We start from the raw sequence: 17,213 nt of genomic DNA, 5'->3' as shown, positions 1-17,213 counted from the left end.
GTTAAGCATGTCAACATATAAATTCTTTGGGTAAACGGTGGAATCTGCCCAGCCATAGAATGAAGTCTATAACGCGGGCAGAGATCCGTGCAGATGCCCGGATTCTGTAGTGTGAACGCACCCTAAGAGTATAAACTTTACAATCCTTTCCTATGGGTCTGAAGACCATTAGCACAGTTACAGGGTGTGCAGTCTGCCGCATCAGGCGGGGCTCCTCATTAGATTACTTTCAGATTACTTTTTATACCCAGAAGCCTCAAGCTATATCTCAACTGCGAGCTAAGCAACGAGTAAAACTAAGTTACAATATTAACATATAAATTATGAAAATGTAGACAAGTATCTGTACTTACCTGAAACTTTCAAAGTTTTAAACCAGAATTTAATAACACATTTCTTATCTTCTCATAGAAATAAAAAAAATGAACAAGTTTAAATGTGTTGTATAATGATACGGTGAAACTCGTAAATTGCCTGGGCCAAGTACATTGGATCCATAATCTCTCCCTAGTACATAATGCTCTACCCATTCCTGTTAATGCTTCCTCCCACTTCACCGTCCATGTAACTCAAGTTTTATACTGAAATTGAAGAGCTTGATATGTTTGGCCTGCAATGCCATTGTGTAAAACAAATTGAGGTTGCCTGGGTCCCTGCCAGATTAGATTAAGATTTAATATCTTTCTGCAAAGAAACTGGCATTGCAATTGCAAGCGATTACTTCAAGGAAAAAGAAGTCTGCTTTACAAATTTTATTTGAGTACAGTGAACACTAAATAAATAAAACTTCACATTATCATTTAGTCTAAATGATTTAATCTCTGCCCTGGTCAACCTCATCACCGTGAGCGGGAGTGATCCATAATGATACGCTGACCTTCCATGATAGATGAAGCAGAATTCTATCGTCTGGTGCATCCCCTCTACCCAATAATTGCTCATATTTGTGGCAGTTTGGAAAGATCTTAAAAATGAATGTCCTCTTTTAGCCAACACCCAGCCAAGAAATAATAAAACTTGTAATAAAAAAATTCTTCACCCTAATGAGCATTGGCATTTTGTAGTCTCCTAGATTACATTGCAAGGCAGCTGTGGCATATTAAATATTGAGCACGTTGGGCTCTGCCATGTTTCCTGCAGGGCAAGAGGCCAATAAAATTATCCATTGTGACAGTCTGGCAGGAAGGCTTTTTTTTATTATTTTTTTTTATTGAAAAACACTACATTGTCCAAATCGAGTTGGATGGACTGTTAAATTTTCTAACAGAGGAAGGAGAGCCTACAGTATATCCTGTGTAGACTCATCCGAACAAAATAGTCTACTTTGCTTCATCATCTGATAAAAAATAATAAAGGGCATCTAGATTCTTTCTTCCGACATATTTTATGTCAAAGTAAATGTTTATGTTTTCAAATCAACTGGTGCCAGAAAGTATCAGAGATTTGTAATTTACTTCTATTGAAAAAATCTCTAGTCTTCCAGCACTTATTGGCTGCTGTATGTTCAGCATGAAGTGGTGTGTTAATAATAATAATAATAATAATAATAATAATAATAATAATAATAATAATGTATTTAGCGCTAAGACCACTATGGATTGGACTGTGGTGTGACCAATAAGTGTTATAGCTACTGTAGATACTGTAACAGTTGTCAAACAAAACTTGATTGGGACACTTTCCTGACGAGGGCAATCGTAATCGCTAAAACGCGTTGGATCTTTGTGTCCTACATAAGAACCCCTACAGACAAAGGAGTGACGTCACTTGAAGTTTGAACTGACAACATGCAAGAACATGAATAGCCGGTTGCAGGAGTGCCGCTGGAAGAGTCCGGCTCCCGGCTTTCTTCCTGACTATCAGAATAGGGATTTAGTACAGTAACCCTACCAAGAGATTAAGGTAATTGTACTTCTACGTTACATGCGTCACAATCCCGCCAGATTTCTGTCTTACAGTCCGGTTAGGGGCAGGTAGATCCTTATCCCCTTCTGGCACTAGTGACTTACGGTGGAGTAAGAGAATCAGTAGAACACCATTAGCATATTCGGCATTCTCCCCGCTGGAGAACAATATCTACATAACTGTTACAACTATATCACCAGTTTTGTTTGACAACTGTTACAGTATCTACAGTGGCTATAACACTTATTAGTCACACCATAGTCCAATCCATAGTGGTCCTAGCACTAAATACATTATTATTATTATTATTATTATTATTATTATTATTATTATTATTATTACTACTCTGGAGTGTTATAAATAGTGTTATTAAAGTTATTAAGGTGCTTAGACACATATCTGCAGTACAGTGGCGTGTTAACAGACATCCATAGAAGTTTGAAGACAGTGGATATTAAAGGGGTTATCCAGTGCTACAAAAACATGGCCACTTTCTTTGACAGACAACACGTCTCTTGTCTCCAGTTCAGGTGCGGTTTTCATTTGAGCTCCATTCACTTCATTGGAAATGAGCTGCTAAACCCCGCCTAAGCTGGAGACAAGAGTGGGGCTGTCTCTGGAAGAAAGTGGCCATGTGTTTGTAGCGCTGGATAACCCCAGTTAAGGAAGTGGTATGTTCTTTCCAGTGTAGAGAGAAGGAGCGGGTTTTTATGGGGCTACTGCTCTGGACAGTTCCCGTCTCAGACAGAGGAGGCGTCAGCGAGCAATGTGTCACACTGGAAATAATACACCACTTTCTGCAGGACATACAGCAGTTGATTAGTACTGAAAGACTTGAGATTTCTTTTATAGAAGTAAATTACAAACCTCTGGTACTTTCTGGTGCCAGTTGATTTGAAAGAATTTTTTTTAAATAAAAAACTGTCCTTCATTAGGGTACATGCACACCCTAGAAATCAGATAACTTCCAGCGAATTCCACCACTCACCCCTCCCCACCACACTCCCACTTGAAGTTCACTCAATTTTATGCTCAGACTGATTCCATTGTCCGCCAAAAAAAATTGACATGTTCGAGCATAGAATGGAGTCTATGGGACAAGTGGAGAGTCAAGAGGGAGTGCGGCAAGTTAGCCACATGATTTCCGTAGTGTGCACATACCCTTCCAGAGTAAGAGGATAAATAATGACTATACATTGATTACTGTGGTCTCATGGAGTGGCAGCAGCAGGACATTACAGAATTTGCTCTTCACACCCTTTAGCTGATCTTGGGTGACACTCTAATAATCCTTTTGTTAGGAGGTGGGTGTGAAGTTGCCACAAATAGGTCACACCTATGTAATAGTTCTGAGAATAGATTTGTTAATCCTATCAAATTAGAATCTATGGGTTTTTAGTTGTGAGTTCCTCCCCTCACATTCACAAGCACTTTGTTGGTTTAGAATACGTTTACATAGATTACAGATGCTATGACGTGTTTAAGGCAATATAATTGCTATCAATTTGGCAGGTTATCAAAGGCTTTGTTAACATTGTTGTCGAAGATTCAGAGCCTCCATCCCAGACACAATTTTGTACAATAGAGGTCCTATTACAAGTAGAGATTATCCGTAAAATCATGTAGATATCTCCCTGTTTAATAGAACCAGAGATCAGTAGACGATCAGCTGATCGCTGTCTTCCACTATAGCAAACATGTCAACATGTCTTTCATCATATCACATTGGCTGCACATCTCTCTGTGTGATAAGAGATATGTTTATAAAGGCTGATTTATTTTATTTTTTTTTTAAGTGCAGGTAACCCTGGTCATATGATTATTGAGCCATCTAATCGGCTCGGTAAGCGAGCACCGATCTAACAGATTTTTCTTACCACACCGATCTTGCTTACCGCACAGGTTGGGTACTGTAATTTGGTCTTAAAAGAGTTATATGGTATTACACAACTTTTAATATAGACTCTGTGCTTACCTTTCCTTGCTCTCCCTATGTCCTGTTGCCGCTGTCCCCCCATGAACTGCAGAATTTCCACTTCCGAGACAACCTTGTCTCGGGAGTGACAGCCGCTCAGTCAATCACTGGGCATGGTACTGTCCTCTCTCAATCAATACCTGGCAGTGGGCTGTTACTCCTGAGACGATTTGTGGAGGCACTGCAGTCGGCCAGGGACACCAGCTTATGCTAACAACAACCTTGTGTTGGGCTTACTGTCTTGGATATATATTAAATTGGACCACAACAATATTAATGCGAATGTGCAATTAGGTAGATCGGTTTGTGTTTTGTGGCAAGGGTGCCAGTGATGCAGTCCTTTTTCTGAACTGCCCCCGGTTCCCAGGCACGGTGCTGGTCTATTCCTGAGCACCGGCTCGGTATAAAGCACTGGGGGTGGGCCCGCCGACCCCCCCCCCCCCCAGTTTGATAAAACCCCCTCCTCTCTTTGACACAACCAATGGAGCCACATCACAAAGGGAAAGATAGATCGCTGGTGCCCAGTGCTTCATGCCGTGCTGGAAACTGGGCGGCACCGGTCTGCTCATGTAAAAACACAAAGCGATGTACCTACTGGTACATTCACTTTAAATTGGACCGCAGCAACTCATTCTAGAATTCTAAAGTAAAAGAAAAAGGTGACAATATTTAACATGTTTTTTTTTTTTGCACAAAAATTTAAAGACCTAGAAGAGCTGAGAAGTAAAGTAACTCCCCAAAACATACATTTATACCAAGCAAATGGCAAATAGATTTGTATCACTTAGTGCATTAGTCCTCCCTGGCATAACCTCATTTGATAAAAATATGATAAAAATGAAAGATTTGGGCGATAATCCAAAGTTAACTTATTATAACTTTAAGTGAATGAGAAACTGGATTTAAAAGTAGACAAGATAAAGTAGAAAACCTATTTCTGCTGATTTAAGTTTGTTTTTTTTGTGGATTATAATCTGCTGATAAAGCTTTTATAGCAGTACATACATATAAGAGAAAGATAAACACAGTGATAAATCACTCCCAAGTTCCTCACCCAGATACTAAACAGAACATGTTGGATACAATATTTTTGCTTCTTTTATTAGTCTTTTCAGTGTTTTATTTCTAAATGTTCCGAATTTTAGTACAGTTCTACTTTAACCAATGACACTAATAGTCTAATATTATATCAACTGCCCTTATGGACCATGCATAATACTGGCATCACAGTTCTACCTTCCCTGAGTCAGCATTTCAATAAGTAATTTGTCCTCTTACTTTTAGAATTTCAATAAATCAAAGAAAACAGAATGAGAAATGTTGCTATATATGAAACAAGGGCATGCGTACTCATAAGCTTCTCCTTTTCCAAGTTGCATTGATTTTGTATATTTACTATATTAGCTTGATCAATGGGTGCTTCCTCCGGAATATGGGACACAGATGATTATATGGAACTGTGCACAGATATATTGTCCTTGCTGACCTTCCATAACTAAAAAAAGAATCAGAGTATTCACTTACCATGTGTTACAATTTATATGTCTCTTACAGGAATCTTGGTCTCCATTTGGAGACAGGTTAACAGTCCGGGTATTATAATTATTTGTGTTTTGTCTATGACAACTTCACACATATTAAAGGGGTATTTTCAGCTGTCAAACTTACCCCTCTTCATGCTCCTGGTCTGATTTTACTTCCTGCTTTGGGTGGAGGGTGGGCACCTCTACAATCATTGGCTGTTCTGGTAAGCAGCACTGTGCTCCTCTGCTACGCATTTTGCTGTTCTGTGTTGGACTTTGCTATGCCATGTCCCATCCTTACAGCTCTTTGGGGCTGGAAGGACGCATGTCGGAGGTACAACTTAGATGGGGGACTCCTATTGCCGTTCAGCACCGAGACGTTCAGGAATTCCTGCACAGTTGTACCTCCGACGTGAGTTCTTCCTCTGATCCGTTACCGGGATCCCCCCGACTCCGTGGACAGGCAGCAAGAGGCATTGATTGAGCAGGCGATTGGTGGTGTTGCACGACCACCCGAGGTGAGTGGCATTTTAGCCATTCTCAATTGTGATTCACAGTCTGTAGTGTTACGTTATGTGCGCCCCGGTGCTTTCTATTTTTGCTAATAAAAGGATTTTTAGCACCTTCTGCCACCACTAGGGGAGGATAAGAGCAAAATGCATACATTGAATAAATAATAAACGTATGGTAATAAATTGCATGGTATCCTTCTTACCCAACTCCTAGTATCTGCTTTGCCTAAACAGTCCCTGAAGCACGGTTGGTGAAATGACAGCTATGTCTTGTGTTAACAGACTGTCGTTTAGTCCAGAAATATAAATGCTCTCATGATGGAAGCAGCCGGACTCTTGTAGTGCTATCTATCATCTTGCTGTAAACTCCTCCGTGGCTGCTGTACAAACAGTAGTTTGCAAGAAAAAGCTTCAGCTGCCAATTTCCCATTCTAAGTAGCGGTTCATATTTCTGATAGCTGGCTTTAGGGTTTTGTAGTAAGATGGTTATCATTTTATGAAGGTCCTTTTTGTTTTCATGCCAAGCTTGACTAGTACATATCTTTTTTTTTTTCCCTCCTAAATTCAGCTAATGGAACCCCCAACACAATTTAAAGCTCTTTGAGATATATTACACATTGACAACTGAATTTCTGTCTTACTGTAACTTAAGGAAACTTCAAAAGTTTGAGATAATGACCTTGTTTAATGAAATGGTTCACTGTTTAGGATAAAAAAAACATTGATGATGGATTGAATAGACCATAACAACTGTTTAAAATAGCATTCAAACTTTCAAAGTAAACTCTTTCGTATATAGGTCATATTTTCATTTTTAGGATCTGAATATTTTTAGGGGATTTCAAATATTACACCTAATTTATTTATTTATCGTTGCAGTGCATCTAAAATTGGAAATAGTCTTTACACATGGACATGTCAATTCTTTGGGCGGATCCGCCTGACCTTAGAATGGAGTCTATGGGATGGGCAGAGATGCGAGCGGGATTGCGCGGGGGCGGGAATTTCTCTGCACGGATTCCCCACCTTTAGACATTTAGACTCAGTACCTGCTGCTTTAGAGTGCCTATTATTGTTCTTTTACTAATATTCCCTTTGTATTTTACTTATCTTTCCTGACTTTCAGCTTCTGTTTGACGATATGAACCTCAGTTGTCCTTCGAGTGTTTGACCTTTCCTTTCTGACTTGTATCTATATTTTGACTATCTGGTTTGACCCTTCGTCATTTTCTATGGTGTTTCTCCTACGTTGGTGTTATTGCCTATACATGATCATTTGGTATTGACCTGGACTTCTCGTCCTTTGCACTTATTTCAGAGTTGAGCTTGTCACCCAGTTGGAGGATGCCATTTAGGATGGATCCTACAAATAGGTAGGGACAGTGGTTAAGGACTGCACTGTTACCTACCTAATGTGACACTACTATTGCTACTATTTTGCGCTTATTGATTTTGGGCAGACCTATGTGTCTCCATAGACAAGAACCCTTTGTAGTCTATTCATACACATTCAGCCTACCCCACACTTCTCGCTAACATACATTAGTAAGGCTAGAAAGAAGTAGGGCCTAAATGAAAGGTACAATGACTGCTGGATTAGGCTACATAGGGTTTGTGTGAAGTCTGTTATCATAGGAGCTGTATGACCAAAATTGTTCCTGAATTTATTCTCATAAAGGGGACGTAATGTCATGTTTCTCATCTGAAACTGATGCCATTGCTTCCATAAAGTGGTGTGGGACACAGTGGCCCCGCATGTTAAGGTGATATCAGGGGAAGAAGGGTCCAGCATGTTGGATTTTAACCTCCCAATCCTATTGCTGTTAGAAACATAAGTTGCTAGCAGAGCTGCCATGCCAAATGTTCATGTCTATAGGGAGATTTGTAGACATAGCTGCCGGCTCAGCCAACCTTTGACCAATATCTAATGTAATCATATGGCCTACCTAGGATGATTTTGAAAAATAGAAAAAAATACAGATACTTTCTTGCAAAAACAGCACCACCCCTGCCCCCAGGTTGTGTGCGGTACTACATTTCAACTCAAATAACTTCAAGGTAACTGAGCTGCAAAACTCACACTTAAACTGAAGGCAAGAGGTGTGCTATTTCTAGAAGAAAGCATCCGTGTTTTTTCTAAGGCCATGTTTACATGGCGTAAGAGACCAGCCATTCCGTGATGCAGAGTTCTGATGCGGGCACATCAATGCACGCCCGCATCAGAACTCCCCACTGCACACTATGAAGCGTGCGGTAGCAGCCGCGCGCTTCATAGTGTGCACTGAGAGGGTTTTCTGCGGCCGCTATTCACTGAATAGCAGCCGCAGAAAACTGACATGTCAGTTGTTTGCGCCGCCACTAGGGGTCCCGGGTGGAGTGTATACTATGTGTACACCTGGCCAACGTATTTTTTCGCATTTAAACGGCCGTTGTTGCAAATTGCAACAACTGCCATATAAATACGAAGAAATATGTTGTGTGAACATGGCCTAAGTCTGAACAACCCCTTACTGTTGCCTGTTTTAGTATTGTGATCCCAGACATACACTACATCTCACCGAGACAGACCAGGAAGCTACATAATGAACTTAGACAGATGATCTCATCCATTTTGATACTAAATGACAAGAATCTGCGCACTGTGGACTGCACTTTACATATATTACAGGAAGATAGATTCAGCTGCGTTGCATGAAAACTCAGCTCGGCTTCACTGTCTCAACTCTGCTGCGTAGAAAACGCTCATATATTGATGTCAACATATTTCCATATACAAATGCAAAACTGAAAAAAAAAAACGGGTTCTGTCTTTTTCACATTTTATACTATTTGTCGCCAATTAACCCTACGACTGCCAAATGCCTACATTGATCTGCGTATGTATCCCAGACACAGACTCTATGCAGTGAGAACACAGGGGATATTCAGCTACTTATCCGGTACAAATGCTTCTTTCTGGTTTTCTAGAGAGATACTTCATTTAGTAACTTGACTTGGGTTGATCAAAAGCCAAGTCAATATTTATGTGTTCGTATAGAATAGGATGGGTTGTGAAACTGTGAATGGATTGCTGTCTCGGTACTGGATGAAGGAAGGTTTATTAGTGTCTTGGGGGTACCATGTATTGACCAGGCTCTAGTTTGCTCCCATTCCATGTCCTCCTTTAATTAGATATTAAGATGAAAGGTGGGTCAGGACAGTGCCACAGCTTCAGGGTGAATGTGTCACCGAGAGGGAAAGGATCTCGGACTGCAGTCGAAAGCAAACCCTAGTCCTTGGAGAATTGATAATTCTCTGACCTGGTGTCATGCGTTATGCCTGCTAATGGATACCGCTATATGGATGCTTCAAATAAATCCTTTTATTGCACAGTTCAATAGGACATATATGACTTGTGTTTCTGCCAGCTAGAACGAAAAAAAAAAAAAAAAAATTCAATGGTAACACTTAGCCTCCTGATACTTTTAGTGCTGGATGAATAAAATCAGTGTCTTTTCTTACAGTGCCAAAAATGATAGAAAGACCTTGAACTTATAGCGGAGAGAATTCCAGGAAGGGCTGATTCCTTCCTTTACACAATGTCATACATAAAAAATTAGATTTGGAAAAATATCCTATTTTTATTTTATTTTGTTCTGTAAATCCCTAAAATGATTGTACATTAAATTTGGTTATCTGCCCGGAACAAACAAGTTCTGTTATGTGTTGCTCAAAATAGAATGGCCACAGGTAATACAATAGTGCAGTGGCCATACAGTTTCCTATTGAAATACTGCCCAGTAGGCTCTCTATGCTCCTACCTCTAAGCCTCTTTAAGGCCGGCCTCTACATCTCCTCTTAGCACTGTCATGGGTCAATTATGAGCCTATAATAAACAAGCAATGATCTAGGAGGTTGGTGGTGGCTTGGGCTCTATAACTAGGCCTGCAGGCGGAAAAAACTTTCTTACTCTCAGAAACTCCATTTTACTGCTCCTTCCACTTTCTATCAGACCCAAACAGCTACTGCCTACCAGCTAGCCAGCCAGAACTGCCCGAACTAGGTCTACAGCTCAGAGCCCACTACCTAGGCAACACTTCAAGCCTAACTATCCAGATCAGATATTTACTTGCCCAAAGGGACTAGGGATTTTCCCTAAACTCCAGGACAGAACCTGTAGCCTCCCCTGGGTGTAATCCAACACTGTTTTCTACATGTTACCCATGCCAGAGTGACAGACATCATTTTGAGGTCAAATAATGGCCGTTACTTCATAACGGGCATCATTTTGAAAATAATGGCTGCTATTTGACCTCAAAATGACGACTCTTCTAAAAGATGGTCGTCAAAAGGCCAAAAAAAGATATAGTGGGAACATATCCAAACAGTGTATATGTATCATAAGCACATATGCAAGTGCACACAAAAGTATGCCCTTTGGAGCTATGTTCCCACACAGTAAAATAAAAAACAAAATATGACTGTAAAGAGAAAAACTACAACAATTTTTTTGTGTCTAGTAATGTGCTACATTAAAGTCTACGGTGAAACATTTCACTGTTCACAGGTTCTCAAAAAACAAAGCTATTTTTACAGTGTTTGCACAGAGTTCAATGGAGAAAAAGTTTATAAATACAGGTGTATTTTTTCCTTATTTTACGATCGCATTTTGCTTTTATTTTACTGTGTGTGAACCTAGCCTTAAAGTGACTCTATACCCACAATCTGACCCCCCCAAACCACTTGTACCTTCGAATAGCTGCTTTTAATCAAAGATCTGTCCCGGGGTCCGTTCGGCAGGGGATGCAGTTATTTTCCTAAAAACAACTTTTAATCCTGCAGCGCTGTGTCAAACGGCTGGGGCTTACATTTGTATATGCATTAGGCTGGCACAACCTCTCTGTCCCTCCTCATCATTAGGAATGCGCCAAGCAGATTGCTTCCTATTCCCCACCTGTGTGCATAATGAACATGGGCTGGATCGTTAAGACACCTGTGCAAAGCTCAAACAGCAGTAAATGTTCCTGGATCATTCCTAATGATGAGGAGGGTGGGGAGGAAGGACAGAGAGTTGGTGCCAGCCTAATCCTGGAACCCAGGACAGATCTTTGATTAAAAACAGCTATCAGAAGGTACAAGTGGTTGGGGGGGGGGGAGGGGGTCAGATTGTGGGTACAGAGTCACTTTCAAGTCTCAGGCAACTACTGTACATTATTTACAAAAAAAAAATTGCTATTGTGCAAGGGGGCATATACAGTTTGTCTCCCCGCCAGATTCTCAGACTGTAATAAATATCATGAATTTTTTTTAATGTCCATAAAAATTTTAAATGTTAGGACACATGAAAAAATATTTCTACAATAATCAAACATTTTTGAAAAAAAAATCTTGAAAAAAACCTAATTTCTTACCATCATTTTTTATATTTGACCCAATTATCTTAATAGTCAGATCTAGATGTGAAACAGTTTTGAGCATTCTAAGAAGCCTCAAATAGATCATGACAACTTTACTCTTCATCTTTATAATTGACTCAACTTATTTCCCAACTCTTATGGATATTGATGACTGTTAAAAGTAAAATTCTGTCAATCTCGAGAGTATAATGATTTCCACATGGATATTCTGGCCTAAGACCTTACCAAGACTTGGCAGTTAATAAGCTCAAAGGTGATTGGCTACTGTAGCACCAGCAGCACCTGCTCAGACTAGGATCACAAGGTAATGCCCCGGCTTTCTGTAATTCTCAACGTGAATCAAAGTATCAGTATAACGCACAGTCAACCAAATTGTATGAGCCGTAATGCATCTAAATCTCTCTGAGTGATAAGCAAGCGGAGGCATATAAAATTAGGTTTGTTTCAAATTGAAGTTGAAGCATTACTCGCTAAAATCCGTTTTAAGTAAATTTGCTTTATACTTTGAACATGGATAATGCACTCTATATTTCACAGTCCAAAAATGACAGTCACTTATATTTTCTGCTTTATAAGAAATCTAGCGGTGAGTTATAATATAGAAAAGCATGAAGACTAAGTATCGGGTAAGGCAGAGATTCAGCAATGCTTTATAGCGTGTCATACATTGAATATTGTACAAATGTATAAATGACCTGTATTATTAAACTCATGGAAATTCATTTGAAGACTTATAACGCCATATGTTTTGCAAGATAGTTGCATTTGTTTTGTAAAGAGTCCTATTACGCAGAGCGATAATCTGCCCGATCAGGCGGATTCAGCATACTATCACTCTGTGTAATAAAGACAAGGATCGGCCGAAGAACTGATCACCAGCTGATCCTTGTCTTTTAAACATGCTTAAAAATCGTTGGCACCGGCCGTGCATTGCTATGTGTAGTATAAATAGTATAAAGTAGAATAAAGTTTATACTTACCTATTCTCCCCAGTTGTCCTGCAGTCTTTTGCCAGTGTTCCCTGCTCATTGTTGAAGCTTCTGGCCCCACCTCTTCAGTTTCAGGCTGCTCAGCGCTGTCTCATCTTAGTCAGTGATTGGCTGATGAGCCTGTCACTGAAGAGTCGGGGCCGGAGACTTCAGTAGTGAGTAAGGAACATGACAAAAGGCTGCAGGACACTGCGGGAGGGATTGGTGAAGCATAAAGTTTATGTTTCAACCATCGCTAACAATGTCCGTGCAGCCCTCATGTGCGATTACCGAGCTTTGTGTCGGTTCCTTAAGCAGATCAGTTCTCGCTTACAGTCACCTGGAAGACCCTTGAATGCATGGATTACAGACATCCTATTTTGTATAGCCAGAATAACCTGAGCTACAGTACTTACAGGTTAAATATAATGGAGTGGGGGGGGGGGATTGGAGTCATCAGCAGAGGTATCGGGAAAATCATAATGGGAAGTGGTAGAGATAGGCTTAGGTGATTGAAACCTCACTTTTTGATCCCAAACTCTTTCTCTTTTTCCCTGACCTCTCTTCCAGGCAGTGGCTCTTCTTCACTCTTTCTTATTCCTTAGGCAGGCACGGCGCTTACATCTATGTAGTGGTATCATGGTCAGGAGACACATAGCTAACAGTGGCAGGTTTAGTAGACAGATTTAACTGGACCTTGCAAAGTGTTAAAGGGAACCTAGCAGAGTTTTGGTTATTATTCCACAGGAGCACTGCTCGTAAATACTTTTGTAGATAAACCCTGTTGAAATTCTTATCTACTAAGAACTTATAAAACTGCCAAGCTCCACTTAAGAATAGCCATTTGAGTGGTGATTAGAGATGAGCGAACCCCGAGCATGCTCGAGTTCATCCGAACCCAGTTGTTCGGCATTTGATTAGCAGTGGCTGCTGAAGTTGGATAAAGCCCTAAGGCTATGTGGAAAACATGTATATAGTCATTGACTGTATCCATGTTTTCCAGACAACCACAGAGCTTTATCCAACTTCAGCAGCCCCGGCTAATCAAATCTGGTTCGGATGAACTCGAGCATGCTCGAGGTTAGTTCATACCTAGTGGTGATGTAGTGGTGACATATCACAGTGGGGGGGGGATAGAAATAAAAACTAACAGCAAAACTGCTTGGCTTCCCAACAGCAACCAATCAAAGATCCGGTTTCACATTTTAGCCAGCCTCGTGATTGGTTGCTGGGGGAAAGCCAGACTCTTCTGCTATTCGATAGTGTTCTTACTAGTAGCATGCCCATTGAGCCTTGATTGGCATTTGCTAGTTTGATTGACATATGTATAAATATCTTATAGAGCTAAAGAAGCTGTCCCATAATACTATAAAAAGCAGCACAAAATGAATGTAAATCACATTATGACATCTCTATTGCCAATTTTGCATCAGGGAACGTGTTACCTACTAAGTGGTGGATACAGCCAGGTCACTAAAGAAAATCTATAAATGTAATTATTAGTAATATATTCTCACTCTCTCCAGAGAAGTATCACATTACTTCTAATGATTTACTAAGCCTTTTACCTTTCAAGCCCATTTGATTAAATCATTTTTCTCCAACAGTCTTAAAGGGAAAACAGTGGAACATGACAGGATTGTGAATCCGGCACAATACAATAAATCACGGCTCCAAGATAAGAGAGAATATTAAAACTAAACTCCTTTCAAAAATGAAAAGTCATCCATGTGTTGACATGTGTTGCCTTGTAGAAGCTGAGCCTACACAGCCGTCAATTATTAAGTGTACACAATCACGTGACAGCTACATTATATCCAGGGGGCAGAAAAAATGTACAAAATATAATAGATCATGTGACCTAGATCAAGGAATAGATCATGTGACCTAGATCAAGTAATAGATCATGTGACCTAATAACAATTTAGATATTTCCATTCTAGTCTCAACTATAGCTATCAATGTTCTAAGTTGTATACTAAGTAATGATAGGATATGTTTCTTTTTCTCCAGATGATGACTTCTTTCATGAATTACCAGAGACATTCCCATCAGATCCACCTGAACCATTGCCTCATTTTCTTATTGAACCTGAAGAAGCTTACATTGTGAAAAATAAACCAGTGAACTTGTACTGCAAGGCTAGCCCAGCCACGCAAATCTACTTCAAGTGCAACAGTGAATGGGTACATCAGAAGGATCATGTAGTAGATGAAAGAGTGGATGAAACCTCAGGTATTCGTCACATAATTTTCTTGGTATATATATATATAGTCTTACCACCTGTCATGGATGCTGACTAGTGTTGAGCAAATATTAAAGTGTTTGAGTGCTGGTTACTCCAGTCGCAAATTATTTAATGCTCGACTCGAGTAACAAACTCCATTTGAATCTATGGGAGACTCAAACATTTAACCAGGTGTCTCCTACTCATCAGAGCAGAAGGTGACTGGTTCACCTTTGAATAACCTATTGCATTTTTGCATTCTAAATTTGTCAATTTTGTAAATCTAATTTTGTAATTTTTCTAAATTTCATCCACTGAAGGGATGTTTAAACTAAATATACAACAATCAGAATGAGAAAAAGTAATACCTTACTGCATGACACATCAGAACTCCGGTGGTATGTCGTCAATTAATTTGTCTTTCAGGAAACCAAGCACTTTGCATTGAGCCCGAGCGAGCACCCCGATGCTTGACCAAACATGTTTGCTCAATACTAATGCTAACACATGAATGGCCTTATAGTAATGTGTCATTTTTCTGTCAGTGAATCAGAATCCTGATTCATGGACAGAGGAAAATTGATGTATGAATAAGGCCTAAGGCTCTAATATTGTCATTGCACAAATAGGGATGTACACGTTTCGACTTGCAGTAGTGTTTGTATGCCACATGGAAGTGCATGTGACCAAGTGTTTGAGGGACAAGGACTAGTCACATACTATTTTCACTACTATATAGCTGAAATCTAGACTAGCACTCGCGTACATTTCAAAATGGAGCACACTGGTCTGTGGCTGCAGTGCCTGATTCATTAAAGGACAATGGTACAGCCGAGATTTACGGCATTAGGATATTACTAAGCATGATACAATTAAAGGAGAACTATCAGCATGTTAGCCCCCTATAGTGCCAGAGATGCTAAGGAGGAAGGTACTATATGTGTCTTACCTTCCTCCTCAGTGCCGATCCTGCACTGTTAGTAGGGGTAAATGCCACTCTGGGGCACCATTAGGAGCACTGCCACCACATACGGCCCACCCCCTCAATTGATTTTTATTAGAAGGGGCGGGCCGGATTACGTGGCAGTGCTCCTAAGGATGTCCCAGAGCTGCGTTTACCCTGACTAACAGTGCAGGACCGGTGCCAAGGAGGAAGGTAAGACACATACCTTCCCTCTCAGTGTCCCTGGTGCTCTAAGGGACTATCAGCAGGTTAGATGTGTCTAACCAGCTGATAGTTCCCCTTTAAGTTTTTTTTACAGATTTAGGCTATGTTCCCACAATGTAAAAATAAAGGCAAATAACGTCCATCGTTGCAAAGCAACGGCCGTTATGAATGCCCATGATAATTAACAATGGACGTTATTTCCCTTATTTTTAACATTGGGGGCACAAAGCCTTAGCCACTTATGAAGCACTGGGCATCTTTTTTTTCTATTTTTTGATCTCTCAAGATTGTAAATATTTATAGTTGTAGTTCTATTCTTGTTGTGTTATGAAGACATTGCACAAATACAGTATCAGAAAAGACTCCTTCACATTGTCACCTTTTGTACTGTCCAAGGTCACTAGTTGCTGACAGTGACAAGCACGCCAAGCCTCTTCTTTAGCAAGTCACACACCATTGTTTGCTATTCAGTCAATGCTTTTTTTTACAACGTTTTCATTTTCTATATACACTGACTTATAGACCCTATCACAAATGAATGAAGCTAATAAGCTTAATTCCATAATGCAGATCCAGGTAAAGAATGTATATGTTTGTATACTTCATTACATTAGCACATGGAGTCCAAGGTCCATGCCGGATAGATTTATACATTACCATTTGTGGATTTGTTCCCATACTTATATAAGTATAAACGTATGCTTCATTTACAATACGGTGAAGAGTCCTCTTACATGGTGAAGGATAACTGATGTGTATACTTTGTATACCAATCTCCCAAATATGAAGCAGTGCAGATAGATGATCAGAAATGAAATAATGATTTCCCATAAGTGATTACCACCAACTCAATTTACAAGAAAATCCCATAATTGCAAATACTATACTCCCTGACAACTATATAACTTGACTGATTGGAAAGTACAATGTAATTCACACCGAGTTGCAATACTTTGTTACCAAGAACACAGTGTAATTCTCATAGAGGACATGTGCTTGGATACTTTGTGTTAAAAATGGGTATAATTATTTCATTTCACGTTAGTAATTGAAAGAGTATCTCTAAGTTCTGCACCAGTTTAACTTAGTGAACCTTCATGTTTTCATGGAACAGACTAACACCTGAAGAACAACAAAAAGATCTATATTCTACTCTATGTCGGATTAGGGTTGTCCTTAGTTTTGCATGCATCCCTCCCTTTTTTCTAAAAAAATATAAAACACTTAAAAAAAACACTTAAAAAAAAGATACCCCACTGCTGCTGCTCTGTTAGTGACAGATCCCTGCTGCTCACTGTTTCCCGGTGCCATCTTGATGCAAAAACTAAGGTGACTCACCACTGGGCTCATCATTGGCTGAGCGGGTCTTTACTGCATGAGCAGAGGGCAACAATGCACCACTGACTGGCAGGTTTGGGTGGTCCATACGGTGACTTTGCATTTTGCATTTTAGTAATATAATATGATATTTATTTTTTGCACTACTGACAAGTATTGTTGAAGTAAGGATTTGGTTAAAAGCCAAAGCAATGATTTTAT

At 39.9% G+C, this 17,213-nt stretch overlaps 1 protein-coding gene across 1 annotated transcript in view; it reads left to right on the top strand.

Moving 5' to 3' along the window:
• Positions 1 to 17,213, top strand: part of UNC5C (unc-5 netrin receptor C) — a 332,506-nt gene that overhangs the window by 189,833 nt on the left and 125,460 nt on the right. Inside the window, exon 3 of the mRNA XM_069978343.1 lies at positions 14,293 to 14,514. Within this exon, the coding sequence (XP_069834444.1) occupies positions 14,293 to 14,514 (222 nt within the window). The remainder of the gene's footprint in view (positions 1 to 14,292; positions 14,515 to 17,213) is intronic.

This window comes from Dendropsophus ebraccatus, chromosome 7 (genome assembly GCF_027789765.1).
Source record: "Dendropsophus ebraccatus isolate aDenEbr1 chromosome 7, aDenEbr1.pat, whole genome shotgun sequence".
Lineage (NCBI taxonomy): Eukaryota > Metazoa > Chordata > Amphibia > Anura > Hylidae > Dendropsophus > Dendropsophus ebraccatus.
This window is presented reverse-complemented; position numbering and strand designations above follow the sequence as displayed.